Below are 19479 nucleotides of genomic sequence, written 5' to 3' on the forward strand. Positions count from 1 at the left end.
ATATACACAGTACTCTGTAGACCTACACTATATACACAGTACTCTAGCCTAATAGTCCATACCCGTCGTTTCCACCATAGTTATAAATAGACGTCACAGAGAGGAATGGACATGGTGGCCGAAAGTATGTACTGCAGCTCCAGCGGCACTGGGCCATACATGAACGCGTCGCGAGCCAATACACAACGGCGGTGGCGCTCGTTCATGACTCACTCGCACACGCATGCACGCACAGTGCTGGTTTATGTTTGCGGCCCAGCACGTTCACATATGGCCCAATTCCAACCCAGAATGCAACCCTCATGCGTTGGGTGAGCAATTCAATGCAAGTGGATGGGTGGAGAACTCTTGTGACGTATCTATATTATTTATAACTCTATGGTTTCCACCCACCGTCCTTCCGGGCTGTGGGACTGCAATGACTACAGATCCCATTGCCCGTGAGGACTGTTCGCTAAAGCGATAATAAACGGCTTCAATTTGGGAGAAGTGAAAGATTGGCTTCGTCACTCTATTTACTATCTTTTATGTCTGTGTGCAAGTTGATTGGTCAACCCACTGAGGAACATGATTCCAGACGGAGGTTTCAGAGCTATAGTAGGACGTAGGATACACTGACACCACGGTGCGTAAACAGTGCCTCAAACTGTGAACGGTAAACTTCTTACCCCAGGCTAAAACCGGATGTGACGTTTTTGGGCGTTCCTGTCTAGCGTGGTGTCAGTGTATAGAAAATTATTACCCCAGGCTAAAACCGGATGTGACGTTTTTGGGCGTTCCTGTCTAGCGTGGTGTCAGTGTATAGAAAATTCTTACCCCAGGCTAAAACCGGATGTGACGTTTTTGGGCGTTCCTGTCTAGCGTGGTGTCAGTGTATAGCATGCATATCGTTGCTGTCGGGCCAAAACGTCCGTCCGACCGTTGTTCCCGCATGTCGGACTAATGCTCCGTCGGAATTACCATCGGATCCCGAAATAGCCATCTACCCGTGCTTTAAATGAGTATTTTTGCACACCTAATAAAAAACAAACACACAGCTGTGCTGATGACTCACAGAGCAGGCTGAGTGGCTAGGCTAGCAGTTTGTGTGGGCTCATTTGCGTTTTTTTAGGGCAACTGTAGTATAATCGCAATATTCCACTCGAGGGTATGCTTTTGCTTTACTGTGATTATTGGCACTTCAGTGATGCTTGTTTCCTGACCGCATGACTGGCGTGCCAATAATCACGGTAAAGCACACACTCGAGTGTAATATTGCTTAAATCCGTTACGCGTCCGTACAGCACTGAAAGCAAGCTGGCAGAGCCTACTGTCTAACTGTATGGTTGTCTAGTACACATGTTGTCTCTGACACTGACTGACAGTTCCACTCCATACTCCATCCCCAACAATTCAGCTGCCTCCCCCCTTAACTTGATTTGAAACGAACAATAAATACATGCCCCAAACCGTGACTAGCTGAATAGTACTGAATACTGAATAGGCCATCACAAGAATAATGGAGACGGTTAAACAATTATTGCTTTTATTACTGTCAAACTGGAGAACCCGTCGACAATCGTTTTGTCAGCACATTTTAACATCCCCAAATCGAATTGTACACGATGACACACACACACACACACACACACACACACACACACACACACACACACACACACACACACACACACACAAGCACACTTTTGTTATCATGCTCTCCCCTTGAGAATTGCCCCAAAAATTCAATTAAGGCTGGCATCTCCGGGACGTACTTGCACTCTGTCAGATACCGATATCTCTGTCTCTTGGATATCTGTCTAGCTAATGTCTAGTCTGTCAAGCCAGACAACCATCCCACAACCATTCGAATGCTACATAGAAAGTCTAACTACGTCAACTGAAAGCCAAGACACGGAAGCTGTCATTTCCATTCACACAAAAATATATTTTAAAATATATTTGAAATATATTTTGGAATTTCCACTTCTGCCAAGCAGCAAGCTATACATGTGTAGTAGGCTAATTTGATTTAGGACAAATTTGACTAATTGATTGTAAAATGGACTAAATGGAGGTGGTGTGGGGAGGCAAGACATCCGCTGTAGTTTTCTTCACATTTCCAGCACGGTATGACGGAAGGATTTGAGAATCGTTTGAGCCGACTAGTCGGGAACCAGAGGAATCTGAGGAACCCGATCCAACATTGAGGAACCGGAATCGGCTCCATCACATTTGGAGCCATATATATGTATATGTATATATATATATATATATATATATATATATATATATGGTGGCGGAGGTTGTCAAACCTTTTATATTTTAGGGACCCCCATACAGTAACCCTGTGTACAAATGGAACGGGTCCATTTGTACACCTGTACGTGTCCATTTAGAACCCCCTATAGGAATTGTTAAAGGGAAGCATTAAGGAATCGGACCGTTAAGAGGGAATCGTTAAGGAACCAGAATCCTAAAGGTTCCCAACCCTCTGTAGTCACGGTTATTATGGTGTTATTAAGTGTGTGTGTGTGTGTTTGTGTGTGTGCTCTCATGCAGCCTAGTCGCTTCTTTTGGGCTTGTTTTCGTAGACCGAGCCGCTTGTTTCTGTTGGGGACCAGTCAGTCATCTTGTTTCTGTTGGGGACCAGTCAGTCATCTTGTTTCTGTTGGGGACCAGTCAGTCATCTTGTTTCTGTTGGGGACCAGTCAGTCATCTTGTTTCTGTTGGGGACCAGTCAGTCATCTTGTTTCTGTTGGGGACCAGTCAGTCATCTTGTTTCTGTTGGGGACCAGTCAGTCATCTTGTTTCTGTTGGGGACCAGTCAGTCATCTTGTTTCTGTTGGGGACCAGTCAGTCATCTTGTTTCTGTTGGGGACCAGTCAGTCATCTTGTTTCTGTTGGGGACCAGTCAGTCATCGGTTTGGAAAATAATGGGGACTTTTCTGCATGCCATGCCACCCTTTTTCTTTTACTGCCATGTTGACAGTGGCTTTTAATGGTTTGACACGCTTTGTAGGAGTTTCACCAGAGCCAGCTAACGCCAGTCAATTTGTTGGGAGCAACAAAAGCTGAACATAACACGTCTATTAATGAGCACTGGCAACCGTTCAGTGTACTGTATGCTGCTCTGTAGCTCCACAATGCCTGCCACACAACCAGTGATTTACAAGCTAATTTGAGGCCAACCACAATGATGTTATAATCAGAATGTCATTGTGTCTGAACTAAGGGCATTAGTTATGGTTTCTTTTGTTTTGTAGTTGTGTACTGTAATATCGCTCTGTCTGAGTCTCCCTCTTTCCCCCATGTGTGCCTGTCGGAGATGTTTGTCCTTTGTCTTTGCAAAAGGTGTGTGTATAACATTGCTTGTGTAGTGAATAGTATATAGGCTAATATTATGTGTGAATGAGTGTGTGTGTGTGCATGCACATCTTCCATTTGAAGCTGCTTGCACTCGGTACACAGGCAAACCCTCCAGTGTGATTGGTAGACAGTCCAACTGGTGTTAGAACACCGTGTTCCTACTTGAATGCCTAGGAGACTGTGTGTGTGTGTGTGTGTGTGTGTGTGTGTGTGTGTGTGTGTGTGTGTGTGTGTGTGTGTGTGTGTGTGTGTGTGTGTGTGTGTGTGTGTGTGTGTGTGTGTGTGTGTGTGTGTGTGTGTGTGTGTGTGTGTGTGTGTTGTAAAGATCAGCTATCGGTTATTTTCTTAGCGATTACATCATAATTGCATTGTCGATTATTCACTACGTAATTAAACACATATTTATATATTTTTTTATGTATCAACCAACCTTTCACACACCAGTGTTTCAAAAACGATCTACAAACTCACTGAAATTGAAATGTTTTGAACATTTTCATCTATAATTGCATGCCCCAAATACTTGCCGTACTACGTTTTTGAAGTGTTTTTTCATTTTAAAACAAATCTTCTCTTCTAAATGCATATACATTTGGGGGTCCTTGACAGACACGAAAGGGTTTGAGAACCACTAATTTAGAAGGAATTCTTGAGGACCCTGCCCATCTAACGGGCACGCACACCTGCATGTACAGTACTGTTACTGTACATGTTGTACTGTATGTACAGTACTGTTACTGTACATGTTGTACAGTAGTATTACTGCTCACAATGTACTGTATGTACAGTACTGTTACTGTGCATGTTGTACTGTATGTAGGTGCCATGATGCCGCAGAGCAGAAGCTGTGTGTTCTAATTAGCATTCAGAGCATGTGTGTGTGTGTAGCAGCTGTCTGTCTGTCTGTCTGTCTGTCTGTCTGTCTGTCTGTCTCTCTGTCTGTCTCTCTCGCTCTCGCTCTCTCTCTCTCTCTCTCTCTCTCTCTCTAAATGATGCATGGTTGCTGCACCTCCTCATCCATGCTGCCAGGAGACCCTGGTGAGAGCCATGGCTGTGCGTGCAGAGACAACAAGCTGTGTGTGTGTGTGTGGACAGGAGGACCACAGTGCCATGCTGTTGTGACACCTCAGTGAAAGATGTTAGGATAGCAACATTCTGCCGTTGAAGGACATGGCAAGGTGACAGGCTGATGTCCCTCTTGCACTGGGCCACATAAGACTGGCTCACAACTGAATATTAATCGGATCCATCTCGGGTTTTCTTTGCAGTGTAATACTGCAGCGCAGAGTAGAAGTCAGGATGCAACTGGTCTGCCTTGATCACATGACTATAGAGATGATGTGTGCCAATTTGTGTGATTTTTGAGCGGTGCAACCACGGAGCTATGTGGGTGGGTGGGTGGGTGGGTGTCTGGCTGGGTGGGTGTCTGGGTATGAGCACGAAAACAGCATGGTTGTTTTTCACCACCTGTAACCTAACGCACACACAAACACACATGCACGTATTAACTGTATATATGATGCTTTCGGGTGTGCCAGTACAGTACAGTGACAGTACAGTACAGTAGAGGGACCACCACACGGTAACTCTGTCATTTCTCAACCGTTTCGGGCGGCACGCCGGCACTGGCCCGCCCCCCCTGGGCGCGTTCCTGTGGGTCTGGAACTCTCCTGCAACTCTAGAGTTGCAATACCCTCCATTGACTCCCCATTCATCCAATTTGCATCTGCTTGTATTAAACTCACCAACATTGCAGCTGTAGGACTAGCTTGAATTATCCTCTTTCAAACTGCAAAGCTTTTGTTTCATAAAAATCCACCGTAGACATGTTAGGAGCTACTTTCTGTCCATATTAATGCACAGCATATTCTGAGCTGCCATGTTTTCTTAATTTTTCCGACGGCCGTCAAACAATTTGTGTGGGAGAGCGCTAGTTAGAACGCCGTGCATGACGGGGCGTCCCCTGCCTCCTCGTCTTCTTTGGGTGTTTTAGGTTCTATTAAAAAGCGCTCTCCCACAAGAATTGTTTGACGGCTGGTCGCACACTTGGAGCTCGGAATTATGCTTTCAATATTTTGGACAGAAAGTAGCTCATAACATGTCATACGGTGGATTTGTATGAAACAAAAGCTTTGCAGATTGAAAGAGGATAATTCAAGCTTGGTCTACAGCTGCAATGTTGGTGAGTTTAACGTTGTTAATACAAGCAGATCGCAGATGCAAATTGGATGAATGGGGAGTCAATGGAGGGTATTGCAACTCAAGATTTATCCCATTATAAAAAAAAATTTGAGTTGAAAATTGCGGCTATACCCTGCCTAAGTGTCTAACGCAGTGGTTCCCAAACTTTTTCATGTCAAAGACACCTAAAATGACACTCATTAGCCCGCGGACCCGCATTTGAAAATTATATGCCAGGGAACCCCATAAGAGAAGATGTTGGCAGCTCTAGCGGTGATTCTCAACCTCAAAGGACCCCCAGTTTGACATGCATTAGTCTATGGACCCCATTTAATGGCATTTCGATCTCTGGGACCCCCAATTTATATTGTAAAATTAATGTTTAACTCTGAGAGTGTACAAATGGACCCGTTGTACACTCTCAGAGTTACAGTCCCATAAGAGTCCATTTGGTTCCAAACTATCATTTAGCTGCATGGGGACCCCCTGGAACTCCCCGGACCCCACTTTGGGAACCACTGGCCTAAGTGTTTAACGCAGTAATGTCAAACTGCCTCTGTCTCTCTCCTCCGTCTGTCCTGTCCGGCATGCACGCTCATCTGTTTGTGTGTCTGGTGCACATGCACACACATCATAGGAGTATCATACACCAAACAAGGGAGCAAGGGAGTACAAGGGAGTTGAGTTATACCACAGACAGACAGACAGACAGATGCATTTGTTTTTGGTACACATTTACACATTGCAGAGTTAAACAGTCAAATGATAATGTTACCCCTGGGAGTGTACAAGTGGAACCAAATGGACCTGTAAGGCAGTGATCAGGTGGTCCCCTGGTCTCCTGTTAGTCATGCTGTGTTTGTTTCCGTAAATAACGCTCCCTCTGAGACCGTGAGAACATTAGTAGGCTACTGGATTTAAGCACTTAAAGGGGAATGCCAAAACAAATGTCTGGTATTATCAATTTCTAATCAACAGAGCAACACTAATATTCATGTCAATGTTTTAACAGTTGAATAAATGTTTCCATTTGACATTTTCTCTCATGTTCTTCCCCAGTAATAACTCTGCATAGTATACCTGTATGACCCCCATTTAAAAACACTGCTCTATAGCATTGGACTAGCCTGACACTTCGTTTCACTTCATTATTCAGATGAATCATTGCTCACCAAACAAACACAGCCAACGAGCGCTACTAGCATGTAATCAAAAGCAGTAAAATATGTCTGATGTTTATAAAATCTGTCGTTTCTGTAAAGAAACTATTTATCATACGCCGATTTAATAGCCAGATATTGATTCGGGAGTCACCGCAGTGGGGGCAACCATGTTTGTTGTCTGACGCTGTCGAGTGACGGGGCTGATGGACAATCAGCTGCTCCGATCGGATCTTTGAACGACACTGACGCCGCCGTAGGCAGAGTCACCAGACCTGAATCGCCAGAACATATTTTCTTAATGGGCGTGGCTAGCGATTCAGGGCTGGAGCCAGACTAGCAATGCACACGATAGAACACAGAATTAACCTTTTAACAAAACTACTCGCTTAACACCACCTTATAACGGGTCCATTTTGGTTCCATTTTGTGCACTCCCAGAGTTGCATAAGCGCAGACAGGCCGGACAAGGCGTGTGTGAACGTCTTGTGTACTGGACGACGGGCAGCGCTGGACAGCGCAGCGGCCTTATGTTCCAGACTGCAGCACTCTGCTCGTAAATCTTGTGTCCTGCCGTGGGCGTGGCCTGACTGTCTGCACGCAGTCCTCTGCCGTCATCACTGTTTTATGGGCAGACAAGCCGCACAGCTAATCACCAAAGTGTGTGTGTGTGTGTGTGTGTGTGTGTGTGTGTGTGTGTGTGTGTGTGTGTGTGTGTGTGTGTGTGTGTGTGTGTGTGTGTGTGTGTGTGTGTGTGTGTGTGTGTGTGTGTGTGTGTGTGTGTGTGTGTGTGTGTGTGTGTGTGTGTGTGTGTGTGTGTGTGTGTGTGTGTGTGTGTGTGTGTGTGTGTGTGTGTGTGTGTGTGTGTGTGATTTATGTATTTGTGTGTGGTTGCTTCTGAGTGCGCCACAGAAGTGTGTGTGTGTTGAGAGTGAGTCAGGCAGATATACAGACAGGCAGGGAGAGAATGGGGGGGAGAGAGAGAGAGAGACGGGGAACAGAGAGAGAGAGGGAGAGAGACTGGCCGAGTTGACAGGGTGATTATGGTGCTAGATTCCGGGTAAATGAAGAGTCAAGTAGACTGATGACTCTGTCAGTCACAGACTGAAACACCTTGTTATTATTATTTGTATTATTATTATTACCAGCAGCACATCATTCAAATCATCCCCAGCTTTACCAGCTGCAGCATTAAAGTGAATGCTAATTACAATCCCATAATATGATGTGAAATGGACCATTCTGCATAATGATTAGTACTTCTACCGTTTGCTCCCATCCGTACAGTATATCGTTGCTATCTCCATATTTAAACTTTTTGTGTTTCTTTCCCCCCGTAAATGCCTAAGTTCACAGCAATTGTCAATTCCAGAATAATTGAGAGTCGTGATTAAAATGATCCATCGAGCTTTCCATCGAGCATGGTGATGGCTGGCGCACCACAGAGACGCAGATACTCGTTCAACAACATGCAACGCTCATTTAAACTGCCTCACCGTGCTTGCTACACATTAACATTCTCATTCTCAGTCTAGCTAACAGTGTAATAACTGTTGTAACACTGCTACTGTTATAACTTAGGGTTCCTACAACAGTATACTAACTGTAACACTGCTACACTGTTGTAAGATTGGGTTCCTACACAGTCAAATTGTCAGTGTTAATTCATGCATATCATTGCCGGCTGGAAACCATGTATGTCCAAAACAGTTGTGAGTTTGTTGATCTGCAATTATTTTGGAAGATTTTGACACATTTTGCAAACGTTGGAGAAACAACATAGGAAATCAGCATAAAGGACATTTAAACTTTTGGTACTTGAAGTATATTTTCATGCCAATGCATTGTGGTATTGCTACTTACAAGATACTAGAGCAGTGCCCATTGGGCACTGGCCTACTTGGAACGATGCAAATTGGAAATGCATGCATGCAAGATGTCACAACAGGCCAGCTCCATATACTGTATGGAGATATAGCAGTCATCAGGTCCAGAGCCCAGGCAGAGGCTTTTGTGCTGGTACTGGACAACCTCGGTTCAAGACTCGACACCGAGCACTGCACTCCCTGTGGGCGTGTGGAACACGTGTGTCGAATTTGATGTCAGTGGGGCGAACGGTTCTCGGGTTACGTGGATTACAGACGTACGTACGTACGTACGTACGTACGTACGTACGTACGTACGTACGTACGTACGTACGTACGTACACACACACACACACAGACTTGGTGCATTTAGATAGATGGTTAAAAAGAAATCGGAGTACTTATTCCACCCCGGCCTGTCAATTTGGATTACCCGCATATCCTGTACCAGCCAGATTAACTCCACGGCTCTCCTTGAATATACATCTATCACCTTCCCGTGGTCTCTCTACCCTCGCTCACTGAAATTCAGAGTGTTGGTTTAACTCTCAAGAGGGTCAAAACGGGCCCTTAGGGGGTCCATTTACTTTAGGGCCCTTATGGATCCTACAGCAAATCTTTTAATTCCACTCATTCTTGTCCTTCACTGTCTGTGCGTCTAGCACAGGCTTATGCAAAGCTTTCCCAAAACCTGGTAGCCTCATTTCACCCCTTAACCTTAACCACTTTAACCCCTATTTTATGCTTTGGCTGTTCGAAAATGTCAAGTTTAAATTAATTTGAGCATGTTTTGGCGGTTAAACATTAGCAACTACCAGCGAACATCATGTTATGTGCCGATACATAGAGTCAACTAAGGCGCATATCAGCAGGTACCAATGTTGATATCAGCAGGTAACAATGTTGGGCCGATTAATCTGTGCCTCCCTAAAAATGATGCCGAAATGGCAGGAAAAATAATCAAAACAAAGATAAATGTGACTCTTCCTGATACAGAGACAGTCATGGAGGCAAGACTAAAGGACCCTGCACACTGGACGCGTTTTTCAGATTTTTAGCGGCGTTTCTCCATCTGTTTTCCGAAAAACGCGTCCAGTGTGCAACCACCTTACTGTCCAGGAGAGGAGAAAAACTGTTTGTTTTTTAAAATTTTATCCAAAATGAGTTAATGGCACAGGCAGACTCTTCACATACTAGAGCATGTCTGAAATAAATGTCAGAGCTGAAATCGACATGTAAATACGAAATAAATGCGTAAACATGTATCTAGGTGTAATGTTCGAGACCACAGAAGTGAACTTTTCAAGCCTGTTTTCTCAACTTGCTGTTTTCTGCAAGACACTACTTCCCTGCTTTCACATGACATGAAAAAAAGAAAAATATTTTTTTTTCAATGACTTAGCCTCTGTCAGAAGCGGTCACAAATGACTATAGCGGTGTGTTTTGACCGGGCACTCGGTGTGGTCTAAGAACCCGACTTGTAATTAGCTTAGCCGGAAGCGGCCTCGTCATCACCTGAGCTCACCGTTAAGGATCTGATGCAACTGCTGGCCTACATTTGAACCTCCCATCATGCTAGCGCGCTAATCAGATTAAACCGAGGAACGATCAATAGCTCGAGCTAAGTAGGGTTCATTAGCACAAGTTGGAGCGGCCTTTTTCCAGTAAGAGAAAGAGATCCAGTATCCATTAAGTTTGCCATATTAACATGGAAAACAATGGCTTGTTGTGCCATGTTTGTCCCGGGGTGTTGTCAGCGCTGGCTGGATAAAAAGCTTGTCCTTGTCTAAGACTTCATCGTTCTGCCAAGTGGTGTTAAATCCCTCACACCCCCCTCCCCCGGTCTCTCTCCCTGTCTCTGTGACACAGTAATGAGAGGGCACCTTTGTTTTTTGGTACAAGAAGATCAGCGACTTGCTCCAAATATACGCCTGACACTTAGATTAATGCTGGTGTTTGTTGTTTAAGGCTTCATTGTGTGCGTGTGTGGTTTTATTTTTTGTTTTTTTTGTTTTTTTTTACGGTCACAAGACCTGAAAATAATAATAATATGACGGTTAACGGCACTGACATGACTCGGCAATCATGGGACACGACACGACACGGGAAAAGCATTATTATATATCGTTTATCGTGATGAAAACATATCGTGGTAATCTTATTGCAGATATTTAAATTTAGGGTGAAATACGCTATTCACAAGGATTAGCTTTTGTTGAGCTGCAAATTCAGTACCACTTAAAGTTTAAGTCTTAAACCCTCTATAAAACTGACCTGAAGAGCGCATTTGGTACGCTCTTATTTCACTGTACACAAATCGATTAGGCAAAAATGGCAGATCTACAAGCTACTGAATGGGGAGGCATGAGGTGGTTAACAAAAGTGTAATTTTAAGTGTTAAGCATGTATTTCTTTATCTGTTTTTTTATTGGTTATTGAATTTTTACGTTTTCACATAAAGGTGTATCATAAATGTATACAAATAAAGTAGGACAAACTAGAAAGGTATAAATTAAAGGCACAATACAATAAAACAAAAGAAGAAAGGGCAAGATCAAAGCCGGTCAAAATAAATAAAGTGCGTTCATGTATATTATGTACACTTAAAGTTCACGACACTTGGACGGCTTGCTTCCGACCGGTGCATGGAGGTTAGACTCATGGCGTGCTATGTAATGTTCCATTACAGTTGGCACTGTGTGCGTGCGTGCGTGCGTGCGTGCGTGCGTGCGCAGACCTCGCTGCTTCTTCCCAGGATATACAGAACCACCCATCTCGCTCTCTTACACAATGGATGTGCTTTTAACGGGGGGCCCGTCGGCGGTTGCAACCGGGGGATTTGAACGAGTTATTTCGGTTCTCCTTTTCAGAATTAAAGATTAACGTGGTCCCAGAAATCTTCCCTACCTCACTCCCTCTGTGTGCATCCCTCCATCACTGCTTGTTCCCGTTATGCCAGTGCTGCTAACATGGTTTCTTTATTTAGAAGCGGGGCGGGTTGGGACTGGAGGCAGGGGAGCTAGTGTAGTTAAGTATGAGGGCAGGGGAGTGATCACATGATGACATGGCCCTGTCTGTCTGTCTGTCTGTCAGGGCCCGCTGGATGGAGGTTAGATTCAGTGATGGAAGATGTACTCTAGTTTTTCAGTATCAATATACCCTATATTGTAGAAACGGTCTGTTAACGAGTTCGGTATTGAAAATGTACTTAATACAAAAGTATTGGCATCAAAATGTACACAGTACCAAAAGTAAAAGCACATTTTGATTACCGGACTAACTTGAGTAGAGTATTTCTGCATTGTAGTATTGATACTCGGTGCTGATTATTTTGATTAACTACTATTCAGCAGTTCTCTTAGACATGGCAGGCAGTGTTACATTTTGTCCTGGGCTGAGGGGCTCCGAGTCTGTCCACAAGCGTGCGGTTGGGGGAACAGAGGGCCGTGACCAGCGATGACGGAAGGGTCTGCTCTCTCTCTCTCCATGGGAGTTTAGGAAACCAAATAAACCAACCAACCACCCTCTCTTCCTGCTCCTGTCCTGCTGTTCCCTGGCTTTACTTGTGTTTACTTCCTCCTGTGCGTGTGCGCGTGTGTGTGTGTCGAAGTGTTTACTTCCTGTGGCGTGGGTGTGTGTGTGGTGGAGTCAGTGCTTCCCGTGCTCTTCCAGTGACTAGTCATTGAGCTGTGGGCGGACAGGGTCTCTCTCTCCTGTGGTTCTCAATATTTTCTTTTTTAAGCTCGGGCCACTAGAATATTTCAAACAATCCTCAAGGTCACAGACCACCCCACCTCCCCACAACCATTATATCGTCACTGTCGGTGGAAACCTTGTTTGTCAGAAACCGTTGTCAGGAAATGGAATGAACATTCTTTATTTTAGATCAAAGCTTGTAGATCTGTTATTTTCACTAACTAGGCGTATTAAGTGATGAAAAACATACAAAGTTGAAATATGGAAGATACAAGGTTTCTTCATATGTAGATATGTCTTGCATGCTGTCCGTCGATCTATAATAAATTTATCTATTAAAAAATCACACAAACTTCAGAAATGTCTTTTAGTAGATTGTCTCTGTTGTAACGATGCTTCTAATCTTGGCGATAACAATACCGTTGGAATTACGGTTTATTGCCATTTTTTAAATGGTGCCCAATCTGTAATCTAAATATCGTTGCTGTCAGGAGAAACATGTCATATCCTAAATAAATGAATGCCCCACTTACTTGATCGTACTACACAGCGTTACACAAAAGCTTGTGGATCTCCTACTACAGTTTTTGAACTTGAATCCTGAAAGGTAACAGTTTCCACCTGACAGACGATACCGAACTACCAAAGCATACCACAGTAATTTTCATTTTGTTTCATTTCCACTTCTGTTAGTAATACTAGACCGGTGCCCGAGCACAGAGTCGGTAACGATGGAAGTTGGAGATCCATGCCCCATCCGGTTATTCAATACCCGTTGTACCCATGTCAGAGTACCCGTTCCACCCATCTGTCTGTGTCCCTTTTATGCCCATATATGGAGATTTCTGTATCTGTCCCTTTATTCCTATATATTGACTTTGATGGAGTTCTGTGTCAGGCATGCCCAAATATGGAGTGTTGTGATGTCGGAACAGGCCAGCTCCATATATGGAGCCTGGGCAGGGCTTGTCCAGAGCTTCGACACCTGGCACTGCACTCTCTGTGGGGGGATGGAACGCAGGTGTCGAATTTGAAGTCGGTGTGGCGAACGGTTCTCAAGTTACGTGTATTATAGACGTACAGTACACACACACACTTGGTGCATTTATACTGTAGATCGATTTAATATCGCAGTAGTTGTGTGTCTGTGTCGTGTCGAGCTCCAAGGCGCTGCATCAAGGCCTTGAACAATCAATATTTCATTTACATTACACCCAGGTGTAAGAATGTCCAGCCAGGGTGAGACCTGCCGTTCGCCCCTGGCTGTGAACTTGGCGTCCCACACAACGCACGCATGCACACACAACTTGTTAGCTTGAATATCTGTTCTCCATTATGCAATGAGTTACTAATAGATAGAATAGATGATTCTATCTATTAGTATTGTCATTAATCAAATCATTGAGAAGCTCCTTTTTTAAATATATATTTTGTTCATAATCGATAAATAAATTCAGGGAAAATGTGTAGATTTAAACCTTATTTATATTTTGTGGGGTTCGCAAGAATAGCGAAAATAGCCAATGTCAAGCTCATAATTGAGCTTCATGATCAGCTGTTTATTTATAACCATTTTTGAAAATTATTTAATTAAAATCGACTACTTTTAAAACACATTTTGAGCCCAAGACGTCCACAGACGTCCTGGGAATTTCCGCTATGCAGTGCCAAATACGTCTGTGGACATCTAGGCAAAAAAAAAAAGAAATGTAAAAAGAAAAAATGAATGTAAAAGTGGGCACCCTGGGTCACTATTTTTAAAGTGTTGTGTGGGCACACTAATGATCATCTAAATGGATTGCTTCGACCAACTCTTGCACATTAGAGTTTATGTGCAAGATTTCACATTAATCCTACTTCTCTCCAAATGGCCGTCATGACTCATGGTTTGTTCACTCTTTGCGTTTCCTCCTCCTCAGGCCCGCCACTGGCACTTCGGCTCCTCGGCCCGCGTCGGCGTCGGCCCGCCCGGCAAGCACCATCACGCCCAAGAGTTCTGCCTCGCCCACGACCAAAACCACCCCGAAAACCTCCACCACCACCAAGGCTGGCCCCGCCAAAACCTCCTCCACCGCCCCCTCTGCTGGCAAGACTGCGGTAGCGCAGGCATCCAAGACCACCGCACCATCGGTCAAGAAAGGTAACCGAAACGTTCAGGACAGAAATGTGTGGGGATGATTTAACAAGACACAACATTCTGTGCCAGCCATAGTTGTCATTTTCAATCACTTTCACTTCCGTTTTCCCCGCTCGCAGACTGCCATTGTAAGAAACGGCTTATGTTAGCATTAGCAATGTTAGCGCCATAATATATAGTGACCATGTCCCATTCCTCCTCTCTAGATGTCACCAAACCAACAACCCCAACAGCAGCCAAGAAGCCTGTGGCGTCTCCCCTCACCCGGCCTGCGTCGGCAACAACAAAGACCACCAAACCAGAGACCGCCAAATCGTCACCCCGACCAGACTCTGCCGCTAAAAAGCCAGCAGCAGTGACCAAGGCGGCGGCGGCGGCCACCGACGCCAACAAAACCCCCTCCCGTCCCAAAACACAAGAGGGCAAGTCCTCCACCCCCGCCAAGACACCCGGCGCCAAGTCCACCAAGGCGACCAGCCCCAAGAAGGCGGTGGGCAGCAGCACCCCGACCCCCGTCAAACGGGCGGCCAAAGTGGTGCCGGCTGGCGACGCTGCAGCTAAAGAGGACAGTGAGAACAAAGAGGTGGTGGCCGCGGCAGTAGCCGCCGCCGCAGCTGTGGCCGCCGCAGCAGCAGTCCTCGCCAGGCCGGAAGAGGTAGGTCCTGTTATAGTGATGACAGTTATTAATAAGTAATGATCACAAATATTTGAGCTGATCGCTAATTGTTTTGCATAAACGGCATTCATTTATTCTGCATTAAGTCACCTTCGATTAGCAAATCTGTAATCTCACAATGCGTCTCGATGCAACAGGTTGTGACCTTGTTGATCTGCTATTTTAACAATTTTGGAAAGTGTACAATACATGTTATACTCTATATTTAATAGTTTAATGAAATTAATTTTAGTAAACTTATTGAATACGTTTTTTTCCAATGGAAATATCCTAAAAACGGGGTCGTATTATAATCGGGGACATTGTCATTCTTTTTCCACAAATGAGTCTTGAAAAATGGGGGTCGTCTTATAATCAGAGTCGTCTTATATTCGGGACAATACGGTATATTGTAATTTCTAATTTATAGTTATTTCTTTGCTAATTGACGTTATTTGTCATATCTGAACTGTGCAAACAGACATTGTTGTTGACAATGTAAAGTTCAATGTAACAAAATCCATATTAAATCATAATTGTCAACTAAAACGGTGGTTCTCAACCTATTTCTGGATCAGGTTCCCGGCCACATATCAATTCTCAGGGATCCTTGGCATGAAAAAGTTTGAAAACTGCTGAATTTATAAGGCATTTGCAGAATTGGCCTCTGTTACAACCCAATATGTCTAGGGGTAATTAAAACTCATCCATCGCCACTAGGGGGCGCCAAAAGGCCCAGACCGCCACCATATATCTTTTATTTTATTTTATATATATATATATATATATATATATTTTAAAGTCTAAAAAAAAAACTAAAAATCTTATTTTTTATTTTTTTACCATGTTATAAAACACGAAAAACACGTCCTTGGCGCTCCAGGACATCATGAAAAAGAAGTTAAATAAGTCCTTGGCGATGGATGAGTTAAGTGTAACATTTAATGGATCGACAGGAAACCAGCTTCAAAATGCGAATATTTATTACATAAAGATGAATGAAATAACGAATGTTTTACAGAATACAGATCGAACTCAAAAGAAAATATACCTAGCAAACAGACACAAATTAACACTACAACTGAAGAGTCCTTTCCGAAGGGACAAACTAAATATCAAACGGTTTGGCAAAAGTCCACAGTCAGTGTGGTGTGGTGGCTGGGAGAGAGAGGATTCCGGCCTGTCTCCCCACCGCCTTCCAGGAACAGACTGCATAGGTGAGTAGGGAGAGCCATGATCAGGAGCACTCCCACTCTAGACCGACAGCCAGTCAGGGCCGATCACTCCCTGACAGACGGGCCAGCTTCTCTAGGTGTCAATCATCACTCAGTCCACCTGCGGAGGATTAGGGGAAACACAGGCAGCCACTCCCCCCACCCTGGTACTGTGTAGCCGATAACAATGTGAGAACTCTATAGTAAATATAAATATGCCCATACAAAGGCTATTCATAATATCTCACAACAATACACTCATAATGATATGATCCCCGATCATCACACCTCAGAATGGCTTAAATCGTACGTAGTGTTTTACCAATTATTTGGGGGCCCACTTTGCAATACGCCTCGTGGCCCCACCAGTGGGCCCCCGGCACCACAGGTTGAGAACCACCAAACTAAGAATGTGACGATGGTGACGGTGCTTTGTTTCCTGTCTTTCCTCCACCAAGGCTGAAGCACCAGAGGCAGCTCCCGAACCCGCGCGGGAATCCAATCCAGAACCGGAGCCCCACCGGGCCGCCGCCCTCCCTGCGCTCTCTGCCCAGCTGGACCTCCTCAACCTGGGGGAGCCCGATGCCTCGACGAAGGGCCCTTCCCTGGGGACCACGGTCATGTCTCCTCCCTGCTCCCCGCCAGAGGCCACCACGCCGGTCAGCGAGGATCCCCCGCGCAACGCCTCGCCTGCGGCGGAAATGATGCACGTCCAGCCCGACCCCTGGGATTTCAGCAGCCAGCCCACCCCCCTCCTGGCTGCGCTGAGCCCCGGCCACGTGAAGATGACCTTCCAAGCGCAGCGGGAGGAGGATGAAGATGACCGAGAGGTTAGACGGCTCAGAGTTATAACGCGAACGCCCGGTCGCTATCATTTATTTGAGATAATGACGTTATTTAGCACAATCGACACAAATCGTTTCAGTTGGTCTGTAATTCGTCTGTTGATAATGTTGAAAATAGCCGATCGCGTTGCGACGAGTTGTGAGCTTGTAGATCAGCTAGTTTTGCTATTTTTGAGAATATTAGAAAGTATAACATTATTAACACATTAAGACCTGGAACATATCTGTGTCACGCTTTTAACCACTTTAACCATTATTTAAAACTTTAGCTATTGAAAAATAGCAGATGTACAATCTCATAGCGCTGCACTCTACAAGCTTGAGCTAAAATTATGCTATTTTTTTTTACTCTTTGCTTCTAGAGGTCCTTGGAAATAAATATTTTGAGATGGGAGTCCACGGCCAAATACATAATAATGTTGGTTGACCTTGACATGACAATGTTTTAGCACCTCTGATATGGCAACATACATTTTTCAGAAATCTGTTTTGGATTTAGAAGACCTTTTTAGAATCGGCTTCAGGTCTCAATGGGGCTAAATCGTCATTTGCGGCGACAGTTTAATCATCAACTGACACCCCACAGGCCTACGGCCAGGAGGAGCAGATGGGGGAGAAGGAGAACCTCCTCATGTCCGCGCCTCCGTGTGCGTCGGCCCTGCTGGGAGGAGCCTCCCTGCTGGACGACTTCTCCTTCGCGGCCCCCACATCTCAGCGGCGCGAGGAGGAGGAGGAGAACCTCCTCATGCCCGCCATGTCCGCGCCTCCGTGTGCGTCGGCCCTGCTGGGAGCAGCCTCCCCGCTGGATGACTTCTCCTTCGTGGCCCCCACGTCTCAGCGGCGCGAGGAGGAGCAACAGGAGGAGGCGGCCGTGGAGAAGGCCGAGCAGGAGATCAACGACGACGATGATGATGACGAGGACAGCGAGCAGAGAAGACTGGGCCACCAGCCGGCCATGTTGTTCGGCGACCAAGCGGCTACCACCGGGTCCTCCTCGGGCGGGTTCGGCGGCCAGTCAAGCTGGCACGCCGATGACCCCATGTCCGCCGCCGCCGACTCTGAGGTAGGAAACGTCTGCAGTTGTTGGCGTGACACGCCTGATCGCGATTCATTGAGATAATCGTAATTATTTCAAATTGTTAATCGCAATTACTTTGTACCACAAATGAATGATGACAGGCCTACTCGGAGGATGTGAGCAGCAGCGCCAGCAGCCGCCCGCCGGGGGTGTCGGAGATGAGCAGCACCCAGTACACTGCCTTGCTGGAGGGCACGCAGAGCTCGGACGCCCTGGTGGACTCCAGCTTCCGCGGCTCCGAGGGCGACGGCAACTTCATGTGCTCCCCCAACGTGGAGACCCTGGCCAACGAGGAGGAGGACGAGGAAGAGGAGGAGCGCGTGGACGACATGGACGTGAGCTCGGAGCGGGCCGAGGACCACCGGCGCCACGCCAAGGCCGTCCAACAACATGAGGTACATGGCTGCTACGTTTTGCACCTTTATGTCTCTTAAATGTTTTTTTTTTGTGGCTTTCGCCTTTATTTTTATATATTTTATGGAGGGACAGACAGTAGGCTGACAGGAAATGGGGAGAGAGATGGGGGGGAAGACATGCAGTAAAGGCCGTCGGGATCGGGAGTCGAACCCGCGGCACACTGCCAGACTGGATTACCAGCCAAGGTGCCTGGACCACTGAGCCATGGCCCAGGCCACCTTTATGTCTCTTAACTATCATGTACATACCTGCTTTTTGTTCATTGTGTCTAACCTCATGTACTTACCTGCTACTCTTTGCGCCTTTTTGAAACATTTCAAAATGGTTCAAATAGCCCATTTACACGCTCACAACCTTGATGTACCTATTTTCACTATTTAAAATTGTTTTTCAAAATGGTCAGTAAAACATAAGGGGTAAGGCGTGCCTGTCTAATGTCATGTGCATAGCTGCTACCTTTGGCAACGTACTGTACGTCTTAAGGGTTTTCCTGACCACTACGAGTGATTTAGCTTGCACAAAACAGACAATTTCGCCGACTTCTTTTCACACCTGTGACGTGACAATAAAGAGGAGTGTGTTTGTGATTGTGAGGATGAGGAGGATGAAGACGTGGAGATGCCCAGTGAGGGCGGCGTGACGGAGAACGTGGAGGAAGAGGACGACTTCCAGGAGGACACAGAGCGCCTGGACAACCTGAACCGCCCGGCCCCGCTGCCCGCCATGTTCGGTGGCGCGTCGGCTGCCGCCTGGGGTCAGGTAGGCCCCTTCTCGGACCCCTGGGCTTCCTCAGGAAGCCACCCGGCCGACCACGGGGCGCCTGACTCAGAGAAGCCCGCCCTGTCTCCCGCCAAGGTTACTATAGATTTGTATTTTTCGTAGT

General features: G+C 45.7%; 1 protein-coding gene across 3 annotated transcripts in view; it reads left to right on the forward strand.

The window, feature by feature from the left end:
- Positions 1–19479, forward strand: part of prr36b (proline rich 36b) — a 60552-nt gene that overhangs the window by 36819 nt on the left and 4254 nt on the right. For all 3 annotated transcript variants that reach the window (XM_079521574.1, XM_079521575.1, XM_079521576.1), the window contains exons 5-10: positions 14170–14390; positions 14594–15042; positions 16715–17086; positions 17688–18164; positions 18281–18574; positions 19191–19451. In XM_079521574.1, the coding sequence (XP_079377700.1) occupies positions 14170–14390; positions 14594–15042; positions 16715–17086; positions 17688–18164; positions 18281–18574; positions 19191–19451 (2074 nt within the window). The remainder of the gene's footprint in view (positions 1–14169; positions 14391–14593; positions 15043–16714; positions 17087–17687; positions 18165–18280; positions 18575–19190; positions 19452–19479) is intronic.

This window comes from Electrona antarctica (genome assembly GCF_951216825.1).
Source record: "Electrona antarctica genome assembly, chromosome: 14".
In the NCBI taxonomy this organism is placed as follows: Eukaryota; Metazoa; Chordata; class Actinopteri; order Myctophiformes; family Myctophidae; genus Electrona; species Electrona antarctica.